Genomic DNA, 21,105 nt, shown 5'->3' with positions numbered 1-21,105 from the left:
GCATTTCAAATAATATTCGATTTTCGTTTAGTACTTTAGTAGCTTGGGTATGCTGAGTTACTACATAGAAATTTTTATTAAAATATATTAATTATTTTCGAAAATATAGCGATTTAAAACAAATTAAAGAAATTCGCACAGGACCTTTAGTCGGGGCCAGTGCAAAAAATACACAGCCGAAATGTGATATTATTGATTTATATTCGTACATAATAATACAAGGGTCGATAAGTTCAATGCATTGGGATAAAATAAAATTAGTGATACAACAGTGCACATGTAATAATAATATGGTAAATATTAATTACTGTTTTTGTTTATGAAGACCATCACAGGTTATGCATTCAAAGGTTGTAGGGTAAATAAAATCAATATATCACGCAAATGTTAATCTCATTTCTATAATATTTATTATTGTCTATTAACAATTTGTACTAGAAATCTTCTACAAAAATAGTGAACATCAATTTCAAACACTCAAAACACGTGGCTATTAGAATATACATAGGCCATTTATTAATCCAATTAATCATATTTGCATATTATTTCTCTGTATTCCAATTCTGAGCCCCTTGTTGACTACGCACTTTATAGAGTTTATCTAGACAAAAGCGCCAGCTTCTATATAAGAGGAACATTAGAGGCAGGGCAGAAAGTAGACATTTTGGAAATGCTGTGTGCTTTGAAAAATCACAACATAATGGAACTTTTATTGCCTTATTTATTAGCAAACGTAGTTTAGTTGTAGATATTATTGATCTAAATTTATGTTTTTGTAATATTTTAACCAGTTCATTCATTTTACTGCATATATTTTATAATCGAAAGTTAATAAATAATAATTAACTTAATATAGTCTCTAGTCAAGACACGCCATTATTGACAATGAATTCATAAATTCAACCACAAGTGTAAGGTTATAGAATGAAATGTACTGAATTTTGGCAAAATATAATACAATATTTCGTCTTAGCACTTTAGCACCGATATTTTATTTTGGCTCTCCCTATCTTATCATTTCATAAATATAGCCAATAGTTTCATGATAAATTTTTCAAATCGTTAATCTCAAATATTCTTCATATTAGCAGGAACCTTATTCTATGCAGCTCCTTAATTTTGTTATCAACAAGGTAAGGCATTCTATGGTGATCAAAATAATATCTGATATACTTAATCTTTCCATTATTTTATTGGATTTTGGAAGACAAAATCAAGAAGTCCTCACATTTGGACAGTTCAGTTCGTCCGACATATCTCCGCAGTTGTCCATTCCATTGCATACCCTGGACTTGGCAATGCACCTCCTGTTGGCGCACCTGAACTCGTGCTTTCCGCACGCCCCGCCGCAGCCGGTGGGCTCGTCAGTCTTGTCGCCGCAATCCGCCAACCCGTCACAGAATAAACTTTGCTGGATGCACTCTCCGTTATTACAAGGGAATTTATCAGCGGGACATTCTGCAAAGAAAACAATATTAGATAGTATGAAAACATTAATTTGATGTATTTCTTTGAAATACAAAACATGTTTTATTTTCAATTAATCTTGCCACAGGTTCTCCGCCCCTGATCTATTGTTGTTGGTCACATGATTGTAATGCTGTAATGGGTTTCCTATATTTAAGTCTTCCTCGAGCACTCATCTTTTGTGACAGCTCATTAACCATTGGCTAGGAAAAGGCAGCATTGTTATAGAGATAAAGATCAACAAATTATGTAGTACATAGTCATAATAATTACAACTCTGGTTGACAGTTATTATTGAAGCTGTTTGTACAGATGATGTAACAGACATTATAAAAATGAAATTAAATTTATATATCGTCGTTGCTCCTGCAATAACGGCTAAGTGTCAGTTTTAAGCTTTTTTTAAATTTTTTTTTACACAAAAAATTTCTAAAAAATCAAGGAATGGGGCACAATCTCGGCAATGTGTGTAAGTTTAACTGTTATCGCCTAATACTCATTCAAGCTTTGTTTTTTGACACATTTGAATAGAAAACTGTGAAGTTTTGTGCTTTCCCTGTAAAATTTGACGATATGTTATACGCAACGTAGTTTGATTTACTGGCAGAGTTGGAGGCGTTGAGAATATTATGCTGTATAATGTTTGCAAACTGAAGCGCGAGCCGAACCACAAATTATGGGAAAGCAACCGCAAACGGCTCGAGACGTTGCTTCGTTACATAAATAATACAATAGAATATCTTTTTCTATTTATTTATAAATAATATTATGTGTGAATGCATACCTATTGTACAATTCAATTCATCTGTTCCATCCCAACAGTCCACTATTCCATCACATCTCTTTGAATTATCTAAACAAGAAGTTTTGTTCCCACAGTGAAAGTTTGTGACCAGATTACAAGCTAAAACAAAAACAGTTAAATAAATCACATGCATGATATTTACTAAAGAAATTATTGTTATGGATACATTTGGGGGTGAACAGGGGCCTATCTACAAAAACTGGTGTTTTGATTTAAGCTTGGTTTCCGTAATGCCATAATCATATTTATTAGTGACAAGAAGCTCTATCTCGTACATACACCTGTTTAAGAAAAGAAGTTGGGTGTTCTGGTGGGCATATGAGCATTCCAATCTTTATTGGCGTTTATCTGAAAATTATGTTTTTGTAGATAAGCCCCCTATTTTATGATAAAAGTTCAGACTCACAACATTCAGTCTCATCGGATCGGTCGTAACAATTAGTACTTCCATCGCACCGTTTACTTTTTGGTATGCAGAAATGATTTTCACAACGCCATTCATCCACCTGGCACGGCTGCAGAGTTTCAAGGGGACGGCAAGTGTATATGAAGTATTTAGCATTAAGTAGATGGCAGGCCTCTATTTCCAGAGCACAGAGTCCTCCACAACCTGGAAAGTAAATGATGCTAAAGGGGTTTCCACACAAGGTACGGCTAAGAATAAGAGGGTAGATGCACACTATAAGTACATAATATTATAATGTACCTGTGGGATCTGCAACATCGGCTGCTGGTCTGCAGACAGGAATGCCACTGTCTGCCACCGCTATACACACATCTAAAGTCTTTCTGCAACCTTTACATAACTCAGTCAGTTCATTGGTAAAGTTATCCAGTTTTACTGAGTTATTTTGTAGATTACCTTCTCTCCAAGCTATATATTCAGTCTTTAAATTTGATTGCTTTGTTGAAGTTTTATTGTATACATCTGATGTGTTTGTCATCGCTGTCAAGTGTGCATTTGGAAGATCATTTCTTACAGGTACATTATAAATTAGGATTGTTCTGTTTGCATCTTCAGAGTACATCGGCTCGGCTGTGGTAGTTGTAGAGAATGTTGCGTTTAATACTATTTTTGGAGAGATTTGGGTGAAATTCGTAAAAGTCACTAAATGTAAGCTAGAAATTTGGCTAGAGAAATGAACTAATAATCCTCCGATAAGTACAAATATAATTAAAATAAAAACTATCCACCCTATTTGCTTTCTGTATATCTTCCCCACGGTGGTGTCTCTCAGAGCGAGCCTTAAGATCCAGCTGACTTCACAGCATATTCCTCTTCTTTTGATTATTTTACTTTCCAATCCTACCGAGGTTGTCCCGCTCACCGCTTGCCTCTCTATGTCCACCTTCCGGGATATACTAGGAACCCCGCTTCTCACTGTTGACTTAAATAAATCATAATCATTGAGGTATATATTAGAACCGAGGGAAGATGGAGGAGATAATTGTGGGCTTGGTTTAGCATTAAGTGAACAGGACGAAGCTTGTTTTTGTGAATTGTTTGTATCAACCTTGTTTCTATAGATGGGAGTAGAGTGAATTCCCGGGGCGAAGGTTTGGAAGAACAGATTGTGCTGCAACTCTCCCCCATCTTCCTTTTTACTTGGAATATATCGAATCACATCTGCTTGTCTCCTTAGTGTAGATTGATTACTGTTCTCTTTCTTTATTCGATGAGGAAGAGTATTTGTACAAAATATGTTTTTCCTCCGTTTATGTGTTTGGCTTGCATAGCGCCTCTGATGCCCAAATGGTGGCAGTAAAGATGGTGCTACATTAACAAAGGAGGAGGATTCCACGGAAAGAGAAATGCTTTGTGCCATTATTACAGTGAAATATTGTGTCACATATTAATTAAATCCATTTTATGCTTTGTAATCTGAAAGAAAACAAAACCACTATTTAATTCAATTACATCTACATATTTAGGTATAAGCTATGGTTGGGTCAGTTTCCAAATATAGTCCCAATTCCTTTAAAATTATTCCTAACCAGGATTGCTATTGTCACACCAGTCGCTTGACTGGTGTGACAATAGCAAGCCTGTTACTATCTGGAACGAAAACATTAGATATTATCGTCACACCGGGCTCTCGGTCACAACAATCCTCAGTTCTGAACAATCTGCTGCAAGGCCGGATCAACTTGAGGGAAAAGTTTTGTTGCCGCGAAAAACGCCCGAAACAACTCTCGGTCACAACAATCCTCAGTTCTGAACAATCTGCTGCAAGGCCGGATCAACTTGAGGGAAAAGTTTTGTTGCCGCGAAAAACGCCCGAAACAAATTAAGTGAGGCATGGAACTGGCAAAGAAAGGATGAAAGTAGATTAAATGCTGTTGAAATGAGATCCCTGAGGCGTATGTGTGGTAAAACCATGTTTGATCGTGTGAGGAATGTGGAGATCCGCAAAGAGTGCAAGGCTGATGTAAGCGTAATGAGTAAGATTAAGAAAGGGACGCTTAGATGGTTTGGGCATGTAGAGCGAATGAGCGAAGATAGGAGTGTAAGGAGGATATATGATGCAAATGTGAATGGTAGCAGAAGTCGGGGACGCCCGAGGAAGACATGGCACGATCAAGTGAATCAGATACTCGAGTCGGGCCATGTCAAGAGTCAGAATAATAGAAGAGTATGTATGAGACGATGTATGAATGTGAATGAGGCAAGGAGTGTGTGCCAAGACCGAGTTGTTTGGCGGTCCGTCCTCTCTGCCTACCCCTGCGGGGAAACGGCGTGATGGTTAGTTAGTTAGTTAGTTAGTTAGTCAAAACGTACAAAGTCACGTCGATATTGGACATGAAAAAGTTTCAGAAGATGCCAAGCATGACCAGATACGGCTGCAAGATAGCCTTTGAACATAGCATTTCCTAACCTAGCATTATTTTTTTGTCCACTGCTGTAATGTGTTTTTGTTGATGAAATGGGATTTTTAAGAATATGTATGTCATGAAAATAAGATAATTTTGTAATGAACTAATACATAGAAGTATAATGTAAGGGCATATTTACCCACATTTAGTGCATTTAGCCCCTTGGCGTGTTTAACTAATTAAACAGAAGACAACCAACTGCTAGTTTGTTTAATGACTTGGAAAAATTGATTATACTTTAAAATTGTGATACCTGAAACTATTACTTATATTGTTAAAGGGTAGGAATTTGGGGCGTGCGAGGACACACAATCTAAGAAGAACCGATTGTAATAAATACCTCCCCTAGTTAATAATAATAATTAGTTGTAACTGTATATTCTTCATGGGTTGGCAAGTATTATTATCTTGAATCTACTTAACATGGTCAGTGCTGAAAATCTACGATAAAAGGCACTTTATTAGGAAATAAACATTAGAAACACCGCCTTTATTATTTTATATATTAAAGAAAAACTTTCTAAAGATACGATTTCCCTACAATATGAAAAACTTCTGTAATTTTTTGTAAATATCGGTGGATTTTAAGAAAATACCGTAGATTTAAAAAAAAAAATCGGTTGATTTTCACAAACTTCGGTAGATTTTCTATGAATCTAACTAAATGCCGTAGATTTTCAAAAAGCTTCGGTTTATTTTCACAAATTTCGATAGATTTTTGCCGAAATACGTAACTCTACCGAAATTTCAATAGGAATGGCATCACTGCCAGGAGGTACTAGCCGTGTAGAAATAGGAAATTAAAACTTTCTTGCCTATGGCAACACCGATTTTGAAACAAAAAAATACTATTTTAGGTTCTAATTGTTCAAATGACATTTTCTTTTATTTTTAATTTTCTAGACTCTTGTTTTCATGAAGTGGTAAATCATTTAAATTTACTGAATTTAAAGTTACCGTTCTTTACACAAATAGAATTGCGTCATTGTGCCTCACAATTTTTACCTCATATGGGTGTTTAAAAGTTTACCTGGCTATTATAGGCCTAGTATTTATAAATTTGTTACCTAAAAACCCCCTACTTAAACGTTCAAATGACGTGTGGCGGCTTTGCTGTGAAGGTTGACTCCAGTTGACTCAGATGGTTGACTGAGCCGAAAATGACGATTCAATTTTTATTTAAAATAAAGTGCGTACTTCTTCCCAAACTTTTTAAAAAATTGGGTAATTTTTGGATAGGGCCTGACACGCTTATTACGAATATTTTTTAGAAAAAAACTTTATATTCGCCTTAATTACTATAAAAGAAAACTTTTTGCATTTCGGGCGGCGGAAAATTATGAATTTAAATTTTCAATTGCGTTAACCAAAATTCACTTCGCGAATCGATGCAGCGGCAATCAGCTGCCATTAGGTACGTCACTGTTATGTTGGTATCCCTGATACATTGATTTGTATCACAAACCATGTTACACAAACCTAGCGTAGCCGGTAAACTAGTTGAAAACTGGGATGTTTTTCTTGCCTTGACGCGAGCAGGCGTTATTAAGGGGCACTTTCCTTTGTATCACAAACCATATTACACAAACCTCGGCACCCCACGAAGATAGCAACGGTCGTATTTAGCTCTTGTTAATGCATCAGTGATACCAACATAACAGTGCGTTCCTAATGGCGTCGCGTTGTCGCCACATCGATTCGCGAAGTGAATTTTGGTTTTATGCAATTGAAAATCAAAATGCATAATTTTCCGCCGCCCGAAATGCAAAAAGTTTTCTTTTATAGTAATTAAGGCGAATATAAAGTTTTTTTCTAAAAATTATTCGTAATAAGCGTGTCAGGCCCTATCCAAAATTTACCAAAAATTGATTTAACATCTTTAATAAATCGTTTGTTAGTTTGATACCTGTGTGCATTTCAAAAATACAAAAAAACTTTGCCATGCAATTATCTAGCTTCTTGTGTTAAAAATAACAAATTCCAATATTAAATTACCTTAGAATATGATGTAGAATCATCTCCATAGTAATTATTACCACTAATTTATGAGCGCTGCGCCGCCGCGCCGTGCCGTTTGATATTGATGTGAAAAATATTCACTTGAACCGTATTGCTTTTTAAAAGTTTCATAATTTTTCCTTTCAACTGGTTTCAATCTTGGTGTTGCCATTTAAACGATCGCAGAGCTCTTCATTTTAATTGACTTCATTTGGACAACCTTTGTACTTTCCTCCAAGTTAACTTACCTACAATATTTATTCCCCTTTTAGTTGTACATACTCGCTAATGATGTTTCCGTTAAATTCAGGTAATTTTTTTTAACATAAACATTCATATTCGAATGTAACACCTGCGCCTAAACAAATTATGATAATGAGTAACGAAGGATTTGTATACATTTGGTATCATAGTTTGGAGTCCCAGCTGTTCTAAACCGTATGGAGCCAGTGAGACTATGACATCCCCAATTGGGGTATGTTGTAAGGCTGAATGTAGCGGTGAGGGGAAGGAGATGGGAAGAGGAAGGTGAAAAAGTACCTGAATATTCAGATCTGGTCACCATACACGGCCAAAGCCATTTCAAGCAATGTTTCAATTCTGAATGGTGGTCTTACACCAGGGCGATACTGAGAGTATCTTCCACTCCGGAACGTGCCGCAAATATATATATTATTTTAATGAGTAATTTATGAAATAACACAAATTAATCAAATAAATAAAAAATTGCGCACGCCGGGTATGAACTCGCTACCCCCCGCTTGCTAGTCGAGGTGGTCGAGGGATAAGGCTCTATCCATAAATAAACCAATGGCTTTATCTACCTCTAAAATAATTCTGTCAAATTTATTTACTAATATACCTACTGCATAAAAACTCTTATTTGAAAATGGAACATTTGTTGACAGTTTTTAATGATTTTATATCCGCACCATACCGGTGGGAACGAAGAAATTGCTAGGCAGGTACTTATCTACTACCTAAAACGCGTTCTCTTCACACCCCATGAACACGAAAATGGGCACTTCCGTGCAATATGCTGCGCAAAACAGCTGCGGTAGAAACACAACAATGATTATTGTCTTTCTTTTTTAGTGTTAGTTACATGAACATATTATTATAAATGATTTTTTTTCAATGGTGTTATTAATTATTTTTTATATTTGAATTACTGCACTTAGGGTGTAGGTAGGAATGTTTTTTATACTCTAAGGACGGGTTGTTTCACAGAATTTGAACAATTCATCAAATTTCAAAGTTGACTTTCAAGTTCTATGAAAGTTCTATCCAAGTTCTGTTACTATTTCAGTTTTTTTAGTAACTGGTCAGTAATGATATAAAAATAAAACATGAATAGAACCTCCACAGAACTTGAAAATCAATTTTGAAGTTTGATGAATTGTTCAAATTTTATAAGTTGATTTTCAAGTTCTGTGAAGGTTCTAATCAAGTTTTGTTTTGATATCAGTTTTGTGAAGCGATTGGCTAATAATTAATAATAATATAACTTGAATAGAACCTTCACAGAACTTGTAAATCTACTTTGAAAACTCCTTGAAACAACCCGTCCTAAGAAAACCAATAAATTATTCCGATATGCAATCGTGGAACCGAACCACATTACCTATAATGAAATATATTGTGGGTTTATCATAATATCACAACTTCCTAATAATAAATAGGCTATGTATTTTAATAAGAGCAAACATAATATATTCAGAATTGAGACATTAGTAGATAAATACTCAAATGCTGATAGTAAAATTGCGATATCCACTGAATGAAGGCGTAAAAAACGAAGAAGAAGAAATCGAGCGTAATCAGCGGCGTGTGAAATGACACTTGCCCCTTGTCGCGGGGGCAATAGGTCGAAACAACAAGCTGGTTCGGGTGCCATACCCACCATGGCACCTGGCGCAACTGCACTGTTATGGTCAACTTGTGTGGTGACTGATGCGTTGCATGCACCGGGCGCCAACTAATGATAATGGGGGGTTAGCGATACAAACCATTTTCAGTAAAACGGTTTGGTAAAAAGAATTCTAGATGTAAAGGTACCTACACTTACCTAATAATGTAACTTACTATTTACAAAATCATATTTTCCACCCCGATGTGTTATTGATATTGAATTGCTGATACCAAGCGAAAGTTAATTTCTGAAATCATTTAACACCTTTTGAACCCTTTGGAAACCTTCCATGACATCAATATCAATAATCATGATAACACATAAAACGTAAGCTGAAAAACCGGACCTAAGTCAATGGTAAAAAAAATTAGATTAGTATGTAAAAATACTGTTTCCGCGGAAACAAAGAAATATGTTCCGAGACAAATGAGTAAACTGTACTAAGGAAAGGTTTTAGTTTATATAGAACTAGAATCCGAAAGAAAACAAAATGAAATTGTTTTATTAAATTTGTATTCGAGTTACAAAATTTACCAAACTGACCAATTGTGCTTAAATTTGAGATTCCTATCTACAAAAATTACCCAAATGATAATCCAGGAGAGGAATAGTGGAAACCTATAAAGCAAGCACGTACAATCAGAAAAGGAGACCAGGTACAGTAAATTTACCAACAAAATTATTATATTATGTTTATTAAATTGAAGTAAAATGGTAGAATCTGCCGACAAGCTGCCATGTGAGCACAGAGTGACTATTTTTTTTCATTACTAAAATTGTAATAATATCAATGTTTTATAATAAAAATAATTAAATAACAAGCCAATTATTATGAAAATCACCCCAAGGGTGCTTTAAAACTGATTAGACGTTCTCACGAGTTTCTCATTAGATTTCCATTTCTAATTTTATAGAAAGATAGCGTTATCGAAGCTTTTCTTTACGTATGTATGATTTTTTCAATATATTTTATATTAAATTTTGTACGCACTGTTCATTGGCACGTACATTTCACGTTGTTCACCTACTACCTACTTATTATTACCACTTAAACGAAATTGGTTTAAATTAAAATTTAAGTAAGAATTTAAATTAAATTATCAATCTTAACATTTTTTCTTAATTTATTTCAAGATTACTGATATCTAATAACTAATGATACTTTTATAAAATAATATAGACGCTGTGCGGTAGTATGTATAAGCTACGTTGTAACAAATATTAACAAGTGTATCGTAACAAGACACTAAATTATTTGTGAATGTATAACATTTCTCAACTTCCTGCAGCTAAAAGATAATTAAAAATTAATTTATAAACGACTAAATAGAATAATAATATTATTATGAGTTCAATTGGCACACTGAATTATATGTATTAGTTAATGGCGCCTAAGTTCATATCGTAACTTCAATATAAAAATGTTATAGTAATGATTTAATAATATAATAGTGGCTAGTAAGATAACAGCTTTTGAAATACACATTATTGAAACGATATAATATGTTATGTTTATCTCCTTATTTGAAACTGAATTGACCCAGCGTCGTAGATTTTATATCTTGTCTGACCTTTATAATATTTAATTAAAAATTATCTTAATAATGGCAAATGGCTTTATCAAACATTCGCAGTAAAATATCTGAATGAATGGCTTACATTCGGAGGTAAACACAAACAGATAAATAATATGTTAATTAATCATTGAAGACAATATTAGGTATTCTCAATCGAAAATTTGAAACAGAAAAATCAGAAAAAGTTTTCGGCAAGGTATTCGGTTCAATTACTAGATGCGACCGAATCTTTTTCTGATTCTTCTGTTTCGAATTTTCGTTTGAGAGTTGGTCTTCAATGATCAAATATTACAATTATAAATTTTACTCACTAAGCTATTCCATAAAAAAAATAACCAATAAATTTGATTCATTTTTCGGTTATTATGCCGTGTTGCGCTAACACCTCCTTTAGCTGACGTTGCAAACATCGTTACGGTTTTAATCATAAGTTGGTATCTGATACGTCGTCTAAAGAAGAAGGAAGCGCAATACAAAAAAAAAACAATAACCCAAAAATAATCAAGATAATACTTTGCGGTCGTGAAAATCTCGATTCATATTTTGTTATGTAGGTACTTGTAAATTGAACAGCGTCCGTGAGGTGAAGCGTCAGTTGACGTAGATTTTTACAAAATGGCACAATCGGTAGGTAGGTACCTGTAATACATTATTTTTATCATACTGTAATCATAAATTGGATTAAATTCCGATGGCAGTTGTAGAACAATTTTTTTAAATTTTTGATCTTCGTTTAAAATCAATATTTTATCATCAAAATACTACTGAAATCAGCTGCCTGTGTTACAGATAGTTAAAATTTTCTTCGGTTTTAACCCTTCAGTAATTTCAACACATTTTTTCAATTTGTAATATTTTCCGAATATTTCAAATGCGCTATATACATCTCATTTTTTTTAATTTTCCGTTAAAACTAATACTGCTTTAGAAACTAGATAACATTATCTTTCCGAATGAATTTGAAATAAACATTACTATTTCTAAATAATATAATTTAAATATAAAACGTGAAAAATGTTTATCAAAAACGCTAACCACATATTAACTTAATTTTTTACTCTAATCATATAAAATTTGAGAGAACTCGATATTTCGAGAAAACACATTCGTTTTGTTTGGGGAATTTGTAATAAAACTGGAAATAAATTTTATTCTCGTTCAACAATAAAAAATATTTTTAAAGTTAAACCGATTGTTGCGATAGCGGCGCGTAATATGAATTAATAATTTTGGCTATTTTCAGGATTTTATTAATGGCATTCATAAATATTTTAGAAAAACTGAAAACAATTATTATTTCTCTTTCTAACGTCAAAAAAATCACAGATTTCCTCATGACAGAAAAAAAGATAAAAATATGGATGCCCGGTCATATATGATCCTAAAATGCTGGAGGGGTTAAGTATTTTAAATAATATACAAATTTTCAAAATTGGAACTTTGATTTATTGGAACGTTCAGACAAGCGATAAAATATAATATTTTTTAACAGAGAATTATTTTATTTATCTTTTTCAAAATTGGAACTGATTAGTCTAAAATTCAAACCTGATACTTCACGGGTAGTCTTTTCACGCGCTAGTATCACATTGATCTTATTCCCTAACGGACTGATTTCACATCAAAGTGCGTTGATTTTAATGAACCGACTAAAGCAGAGTTTCCCAAGCTTATGTGGCTAGCTACCCCCCATATGTAGTTAAGCGCCCCAATTACCCAAATTTCCCTTTCAAATAATAGAACTAACTAACTAACCATCACGTCATTTCTCCGCAGGGATGGGCAGGGAGGACAGGAGCGATGCCCGCACAGCGCACTGAGCTGCTTCTAACTAGCAAAAGGGCAAAAATAAGTGTACGGGCCTTCCTATCAATGTTAAAGTAGGTAGGTATTTATTAACTCACTTGCTAGCTGAGAGCGGCTCAGTGCGTTGTGCGGGGGCGTAGCGTGGATGGAATCATTCACATTCGTCTCATACATAGACTCTTGACATGACCCAACTTAAGTATTTTATTCACTCGGTCGTGCTAAGAAAACAAGAAAATGTAGCATAATTAGCAAGAGAATTTGTTAAGACGTTATATCTTATTCACGGAGAAAATGAGTATTGCTAATTTATTAAGAATCTCTTCAAATTATTGGTAATCTGGTTAAAAGCGGGATTTCAGGTCATTTCCCGATAAACTTTTAGTAAATGCCTACTGTATCGGAACACGTGTTCATGCACCTGCATTGTCCTTGATAATATATAACGTCAAAATTCGAAAATATTAGGATTTTTATGAAAACAAAGTTTATCAGGAAACCTGTAAATTCTCTAGGGCCCGCTATTCCATTTTTTACCGAATTACGAATAATTGGAAGAGATTCTTAATTAATTAGCAATACTCATTTTTCTCAGTGTACGTTTCTTTTAGAGAACCTACCTAAGTAGATTTTTTTTATTATTTCAGGTATTTCTTATTATTGCCCTCGCTACAACCTTACTGCACTTTAATGCCCCCTCGTCCCTGATGCCCAGAGGGTGTATCTTTCACTTTGGGAATCATTGGACTAAAGTTGTAAAAGTGCATTAATTCTTTGTATTGTAAAAATACTTTTACTACACTAACATTCTATTCGGTACATTTGAGAAAAACACACATTTTGTATTCTAGTCGGTATAATCTTCTTCTACATTTAGATTACTAGTTGATAGTTGAGATTGTTCTCATGACCACCTTTGTTATAAACTCACACGGTTTTATCAATCACAATTATTATTACAAGAGGAGTACAAAGCGTAGTCAACACTGAGTTATTAGATATATCTAGGTATGTAAGTTTAAACAACTGTTAAATGCGACTACCTGTGTAGGTACTTGTATATTGTATAAACAGACAGAACTTTGCAAAACATCAGGCAGATTCATAATATATTCATATAATAAAGAAGAAATCTGTTTTCTGAAGCAGCTCTGACGTCCTATGATACACAGCTTTTTGTATCTAGATTTTCAAGGTCACAGTAAATATTTTCAAGTACATTTCCAACTGTGTAGTTTTTAAATGTCCTCCACTTATCATCTAAAACATGAAACATGACGCCATACTCGTGTTTTATTTTTTTTAATATGATTATACAAAAAATAATGTTTACTTGTGCGAAATATAAAAAAAGCTAATTCCTTAGTTTATTCTTCGGACTAATAATATTATGTTGAATTTGTAACAATTGGGTATAATTTGAGATTTTCACGGCCAAAAGTATTAAGAAGATTCACGCACAAACTAAGAAGATAAGGATAGTTTTAATAGTCGTGAAATATATAATAATATAAATTCTTCTGGATGCTTTTTATAAAAGTTTTGTATCGCGGGCAACGAATAACCAACCAGACAAAAACATAATTTAATAATGTAAATATTAACGTTGCAATATTCTGATGACTTAAATATTTGAAATTACTGATAGTTTTCGTCGCAATACATTATATTGGGATTCCTTACATGGAAAGAAAATAATCAAAACGATTTTAAATTAGCAATTAGGTTACATCTATTGGTGAAAGTTGAAATATCCCGCAAAACACCATATGTTGTAACAGAAATCGTCCAGTAGAAAACATTGCAAATAAGAAAATACAACATAATATTATTTTAAGGAGTTTGCTGTCCCTGTCTACCCTTTTACGGAAAAACGTTATGTAAGCGATACTGCCGCATAGAAAACTCAACGTCAGGGCAAGAAAAAAACCTGTTTATTCAGCCAAATCGGGTAAACATAATTATTATTTTTCATGCTGATTTTCTGTAGGTTTGATAACAGAATAACGACGATCATTTTTTATGATCGCCTCGTGGCGGCTGTTTTTTTAGAACCATTTTTGTAATAAGTGGGAAAACTAGCTGAGGTAAACAAGCATTTTGTCTACTAAGCTGAATATAATAACATTTTTTTCATAATTATTATGGGTATTATGCAATTAAGTAACTTGACGTAAGATGATAGACATTAGACATCGAATTTTCATCCGAATGAGAAGGTTATATTTATAAGTAGTCAAAAAGTTTCCTTAAATATCATATATTTTATTTCCGAAGATGTTTTACTAGGCCCCGCAGTAGGAGTTCAAAAACGGTTTGAAAGGGAGATATGTTAGCTTTAGCCGTGTTTAGTGACTAGATCTGAATAGCCAGGTACTTCCCCACCTTCCTCTTTCCCTTCCCCACTTACCTTCAGCCTCACAACATCCCCCAATTGGGGATGCCATAGTCTCACTGGCTCCAGACGGGAGCAGTTGGGACTCTTGTGAGGTATTCACTATAAAAAAAAATGTAAATACGAATATTAAAGGCAGCGCGCTAATATTACAAAACAATAATACTTTTGAAAATACTTTTGCGAAAATTGTGATAATATTGAATAAAACACGACTCGTTTGAAATAGAACAAAAATCTCTCGACAAATGCTTTAGTTGCATTTGAAGATATACTATAGAACAAAACGTGTTTTTTAATAATTTTTCGAGCTTATTTTTTTTTATTGAGGGAATATCAAATAATTAACGTTTCGACATAACAAATGTATATATATTATCTTCAAAATTAAAATATATTTTTTTTGGAACTTAAAAACTTAAAGAGTTAACGAGAAACTTGTTATAAATCGGTAAAAATTAAGTATTCGTAGGCTTAAATCAGTCCAGTGTGCAAGTAAAAATTAGATACCTTTGAAATTTTGTTTGAAAAAAAAACCCTTTTTTATTTTTAGATTGTTTTTAAAGAAGAACATTTTAAATTATTTTCATTATAATTAAAATGACGCCACAAAGTAATTTAGCTATTATTGAAGAAATTATAATTTATTACCAGCATAGATCATGAAAAAATCATTTTAATAGAATTGTGATAAGCGCCAACTCAGACACACTAACGAAATTTGAATTTTTTAAATCAGTTATTCCGAAAATATATAACATTCTTATAGTATATCAGTGCCTACTTACGATAAAATTTTTCCCATATAGTGGAGTAAATCCATTTTTACGGTAGTAACATTCGGAGAGACAATTTCCTGCCGAGATTTCACCCATTTGAAGGGTATTGGAGTTTTGCTGTGATACTCTCACATTCTCCAAAAATTTCCATATTTTGGAAAAAAAAGTGTCATTCCTGCTTCCTACCTCCAGCTTGGGACTACAATTAACACCGTAAGATGCATCTTCGAACGACTTCAGTGTCGATTATTTATAACGACGAAAATCATCAGTGACATGTAATTCCACTCTCATAAAAATAATGGTAGGTAGGAACCTATTTGAACATGAAAACCAGACGTATGAATAATTTGCCAAGTTGTTAAAAAACAATAAAATTGACATTTGATAGCAGGTGAATCCTAGATGAATTTACAGAACCAAATAAAGCTAATGCTACAAAAAATAACGTCTCAAATTCACGAGAAGTTCCATTCAAAAAGCGAAAAAATGACTTGCCATTAGTTTTTTTTCGTATCACTTCAGTTTGAAACCACAAAGTAAACTAACGCATTGTACCACAGAACATATAATCTCTAGAAGTGTGATCTATGCCGATTTGAAAAAAAAAGTGATGTCGCCAACTTACATAAGACCTTTCAAGTACTAGGCTCAGAAGGAACAATAAAGTAATTATCTTCGAAAGAATATTGAATCTTTGATCACTTCCACCAGAAATAAGGAAAAAAATAGTTACTTCGGGCATACGGACCCGCCCACAACGGGCTTTTATCGGTTTGTCTCTTCAGTAGATGAGGCAGACAGAAGTCGACATAAACCTTGAGGTAATACGGGTATATCATGCGATCAGCACACAACACTCACTTTAAATTTTACATGCGACATCCGCAGGAGTTGACACGAAATAAACATGTTCCTATCATATACAGATATCAATCAAATATAATGAAACATTCATTTAATATACAATCTACTCTAGGATATAATACGCTAGATTTCGTGATAGATAGATAGGTATTGATATTATTTTCAACACACGATAGTATTTTTTTTCTCCATTAAAAATACACCACTCATTTTATATTTTGCATTGATTTTATTGCTTATTATACTGTAGGTACTTCTTTAAATAGTATAAAAAGTCGCTATCCGCGTCTGTCTGTTTGTGCGCTTAGTTCTTATAAACTATGCAATGGATTTTAATAGAATTTTCACAATCGTGTGGACATTTTTTTCCAGAAAGTTTAAATATATAATACATGTATATTATACCTATGGAAAGTAGAGAAAAGTCGATGTTTTGTAATCAAGTGGTAAAAAAATATTTTCGGACGCTTTCATTGCTAACGCTGGCTAAACCTTATGAGATACATCAAAGTAATGTTCTACGGAATTGTATATCTTGAAAAGGCCTACAGAAAAGTCCAGGATGGTGTATGTCTATCTCCTAAGGACAACCCCCAGCAACGCCGGATTCACTGATCATAATTTAAAAAATCGTTTTTCTTATTGAACAATTGAAAAATATTAAACAAAGAAATAGCGACCTGCCTTAATTTTAATTAAATCAATTTAAATTTCACTTTTGTTTTTGGGATTGATTGAATGAATGAATGCACCTCCTAACATCCGACCGAGCTGAATATCGGTAGATATAGTCGATGACAATGAATTCTATCAACATTTGGTGGCAATTACGTAAATCGGATGACATTTATGAATTTTTACTATTTGGTTCGATAAAGAATATAGTCATATTATATAGTCAAACAAAATAAAGTTTTAAATGTCATTTTAAAATGCATGTGTTAAAGTAAAAAAAAGCTTTTTACGAGTTGATTTTTTTTAAAGGGTCTATTTGAATTTAGATTTTGTTTTCTTGATTGAATGAATCAATGTAATAGAATGGTGGAAATAATTGACATTATAAAAATTTACAGCAATAAATCACGGTACCATCAGATTGGGATTTGGCTCTAGTGATAGCGCGGTTCACTCATTTTAGTCAGTCCCTGGGGAAGAAGGTTCAATCCTCAGTCAAAGCAATTTTTATCTTTTTATTATTTTTAAAGTCTTAAATGTTCACAGTAATTAAAAGTAGGTCCCTGAGGAGGAAGGTTGAATCCTCAGTCAAACCAAAAAAAGTAATATTTTAAATACTAAAATTAGATGCATTATTGTAAAAAACACATTTGTTTTATAAAGGTTGATTTTTTTTAACGATTAAGTGTTTTTTTTAATACTCTTGATGTTAAAGACTTGAATAGCTGAAAATAGTTGCGATGTCCTAGAAAATCCTGACAGAAAAGCTGTTGAATTTCACGATACTAGGGCGACGCCAGTCTGAAAATGCACGTCATAAGGTAAAACCAGTCCGTTCATTAATAAAAAAAGTGTGAGAAAGTTATAAGGGTATTAATCAATAAAAAAATAAAATTACTATGATGAATTTTAAATGTTTACTAGACACCCTCTACCTAAGTAATTTAAAAACCTTTAAGTACTTATCCAAGTAATAATAATAATATTTGGTTTACTTGTATAGCGCCGTTTTTGTGAAAAAGCGGCTCGAGGGCGCTGTATGTAGTAGTAAAGGAAAGAGAGTAGTGGGTTTTTCACCTTCATCTCGATAACTATGCACAATAATAAATAAATATTTGCAATATGTAGAAAACTCGTTCGATTACGAGTAAACTCAGATTCGGATAAATAAATAAATCGTAAATCGAAAATAATGCATTATCCTATAGATAGTGCTTATCGATAGGATGGTTAAATAGTCGCTAGATCAAATAATAAAAGTTCCTCTCTTTATATGTACTGATAGAGGAAATTATTTCAAATGATGATTACTAATATCAGAAATAGTTAAAATAAGAAGAAAAATGATGACGTGAATAGTCATTATGACAAATGAAACTACGACATGACATTTTGCACAACAGAAATACGTTTAAAAAGTACTTGCGTAGGAAAAATGATCCAATAAATTAAAATTAAATCATCATCAAACATACTAATTTCGGTTGTCTGTGTTCAATGAATTCAAATTTGCTTTGAATTATAGTGACATTTTCAAAATTGGAACTGCTTGTGACTTGCGAAAAGAATAATTTAGTCAAGCGGTAAAATACGTAGGTACCTACCTACGATATAATGCTTTGAACAGAAAATTATTTTTTTTGTTTTTTCACAACTGGAATTATAATACGCCATGACTTTTCACGGGTCTGCGATAGTACAAAATTAGAGTGGATAACTATCCAGTTGTGAGGTGTGAGAAAGTTGAGAGTTACGGACGCTAAGAGAAACCCATTTTCAATAGGTTTTCTAATATCGTCGAAAGCAAATATAGGTACGATTTTTTGTCTACACACACACATGTGTACCAATAAATAGACCTTTTCTTGAGATGTTCATTGCGTTGTTCAGAAAGTAACAAAATAGGTTCGTAACTTATTACAGATCTATTGGCATTCTCTACTCGGGCATCAGTTCGGTTTCTCAAATATTAATTGATCCTCCGTCTTTTTCTATTTCTACACACCTGCAATAATTTCCTCAATAACCCAATGAACTTATGATTCCAACAATCAAACGCATACACACTTGTGTCATCTCTACCTACTTATATAAAACAATCTCTCAATTGGCGATGAATCAATTAAACAATGAATCAATTATTTACAGTCTAATACAGTCTGGTACAGTCCTGTTCATATCATTCAATATTATCTTATGTGCAGAATATACAACAAGTAAATATATTTATGATGAGTTTTGGTATCATGAAATTTTACGGCCTTTTTTATTCGTACTTCATACATGTCAACACAACATAATTTTTTTCTATATTATTTTATGTAAGTACCGCTTAAGAGTATCAACGCCCCCAGCCGTCTGGAGCCAGTGAAAATATGATATCCCCAGTCAAAAATAATTATATAAAATGCAAAATCATTTTATGTAAAATCAAAATCATGATCCATATCGTGCAATGATTAGAAGATTTAAAAAAAAGTGCTGAAATCTTTGGCGAAAGCGGATAGTATGAACTCCTAGTTGGCGGAGTACCTTCCTTTCAGAGGGATAGTAATGTAATTATAAATTCATCCCCTAATATTAAAAAACATTAATGTTTTATAAATAATACAAAGAAGCGTCAATTAGAAAAACTTTTTGTGATGCTTGTGATTGTAACGCTGAATAAAAATATTCGTGTAAGCAATGACAATGTAAGTGGATAAGCTACAAAATTACACGACACAACATAATATGTCAATTATAATTAGTATCTACCTGCTGGCTTCATTCGATTGATTTCATATCGTACGCTTTATCTATCTATAAACCCAGCTACCAATTATTAACATTTTCATATCATAAACCAATGTGATTTAAGGGACGATAAAATTTTACGGTGGAAACGGGAAAATGTGGCCAGCACGTGAAACGTTTAATTCTGTAGTTTGTTAGCGTAACCATAGCAACACTATGACGCAACATGAAAAAAACGTCATTACATAAAATTTTCACCGACAGTAAATAAATATAAAGTATAGTCATTTAAAAATGTTTCACCGCAAATATACAATACATTCAAAACAACCGATTACAGCGGTTAAATGACAAAAAAAATTGTGTTTGGAATTGGCCAGGTATTTATTTATATTTATGAATAGGTTATGGTTTTATTTTGAAAATTGAACATATTTAGTGTAAGTAAGTAATTTAGTTCTTACCTTCTGATGTGTGTTAACTGTGAGTAGTTTAAATAAAATAAATTAGAACTTAGAACGTAAAGCAACGTGATGTCCACTCGCAACACTGTTGTATTTCAGACTGAATGAACGCGGTCGTGTGATATGATCAAACATTCGGTTGCAGAAGACAAGGCGAATGTTTTAGTGGCGAGCAAATTAAATGCCCATAATAAGTATGTTTTGATATTAGTTTTAATTTTTGTACCTCTGTACAGATGTGTTCTTTCTAAAAGTCCAAATGTAGGTATTGGTGTACAATATATATATCATTATACTACTAGCAAAGACCAGTGAAAACCTCACATGATATTATAGTTCATATTTTGAATTTGGTAAAAACAAAATTTTCAATTTTAAATAGCTACTCCGATTTCTAGTGTTAATTTAACTGGTGTTATACACGGGTGCATAGCCGAAATTAGTAACTTTAATTATATTATATTATATGATTATTAATTTATATTACGGAGGTACCTATATAAGATTTTGTGAATATTAAATATTTTTATGCCTTATTTATTTTTTTATTTATATGTATACGCCTAAAAACGCTTTTACATAGAAGTGATACACGATGCAGTGTACATAGGAGAATATCTGTATTATACAGGAGATACTGACAGTAAATAAATGTAATCCATTGTAAAGAAGGTACAAAATACACAATTGTAAAATTGTGATTACAAGTATAATGAGAAAATATTGAGAAATAATAAAAAAAACCAAATA

The 21,105-nt window shown here is 32.9% G+C and overlaps 1 protein-coding gene across 1 annotated transcript; it reads right to left on the bottom strand.

The window, feature by feature from the left end:
* Window positions 1–396: 396 nt before the first annotated feature.
* LOC149425274 (uncharacterized) lies at window positions 397–20,449 on the bottom strand. Its single transcript, XM_089651055.1, has 5 exons — window positions 20,356–20,449; window positions 2,979–4,154; window positions 2,679–2,882; window positions 2,252–2,371; window positions 397–1,458 (listed from the first exon to the last, which is right to left on the bottom strand). Exons 2-5 carry the CDS (start codon window positions 4,096–4,098, stop codon window positions 1,214–1,216), a joined length of 1,689 nt encoding a protein of 562 aa, XP_089507181.1. The 5' UTR covers window positions 4,099–4,154; window positions 20,356–20,449; the 3' UTR covers window positions 397–1,213.
* Window positions 20,450–21,105: the final 656 nt, after the last annotated feature.

The sequence above is a fragment of the Hesperophylax consimilis genome, chromosome 3 (assembly GCF_061612785.1).
Source record: "Hesperophylax consimilis isolate HC1 chromosome 3, BYU_Hcon_1.0, whole genome shotgun sequence".
Lineage (NCBI taxonomy): Eukaryota > Metazoa > Arthropoda > Insecta > Trichoptera > Limnephilidae > Hesperophylax > Hesperophylax consimilis.
Note: the sequence above shows the minus strand (reverse complement) of the source record. Positions and strands in the feature narration are given on the sequence as shown.

What these genes read in the sequence shown, in the direction of transcription:
- LOC149425274 (XM_089651055.1), bottom strand. Translation starts at nt 4,098, where the DNA reads ATGGCACAAAGCATTTCTCTTTCCGTGGAATCCTCCTCCTTTGTTAAT. An exon ending in ATCCGATGAGACTGAATGTT is followed by an intron (nt 2,372 to 2,678) that starts GTGAGTCTGAAC and finishes TTTTTGTTTTAG; the next exon opens with CTTGTAATCTGGTCACAAAC. An exon ending in TGAATTGAATTGTACAATAG is followed by an intron (nt 1,459 to 2,251) that starts GTATGCATTCAC and finishes TTTTCTTTGCAG; the next exon opens with AATGTCCCGCTGATAAATTC.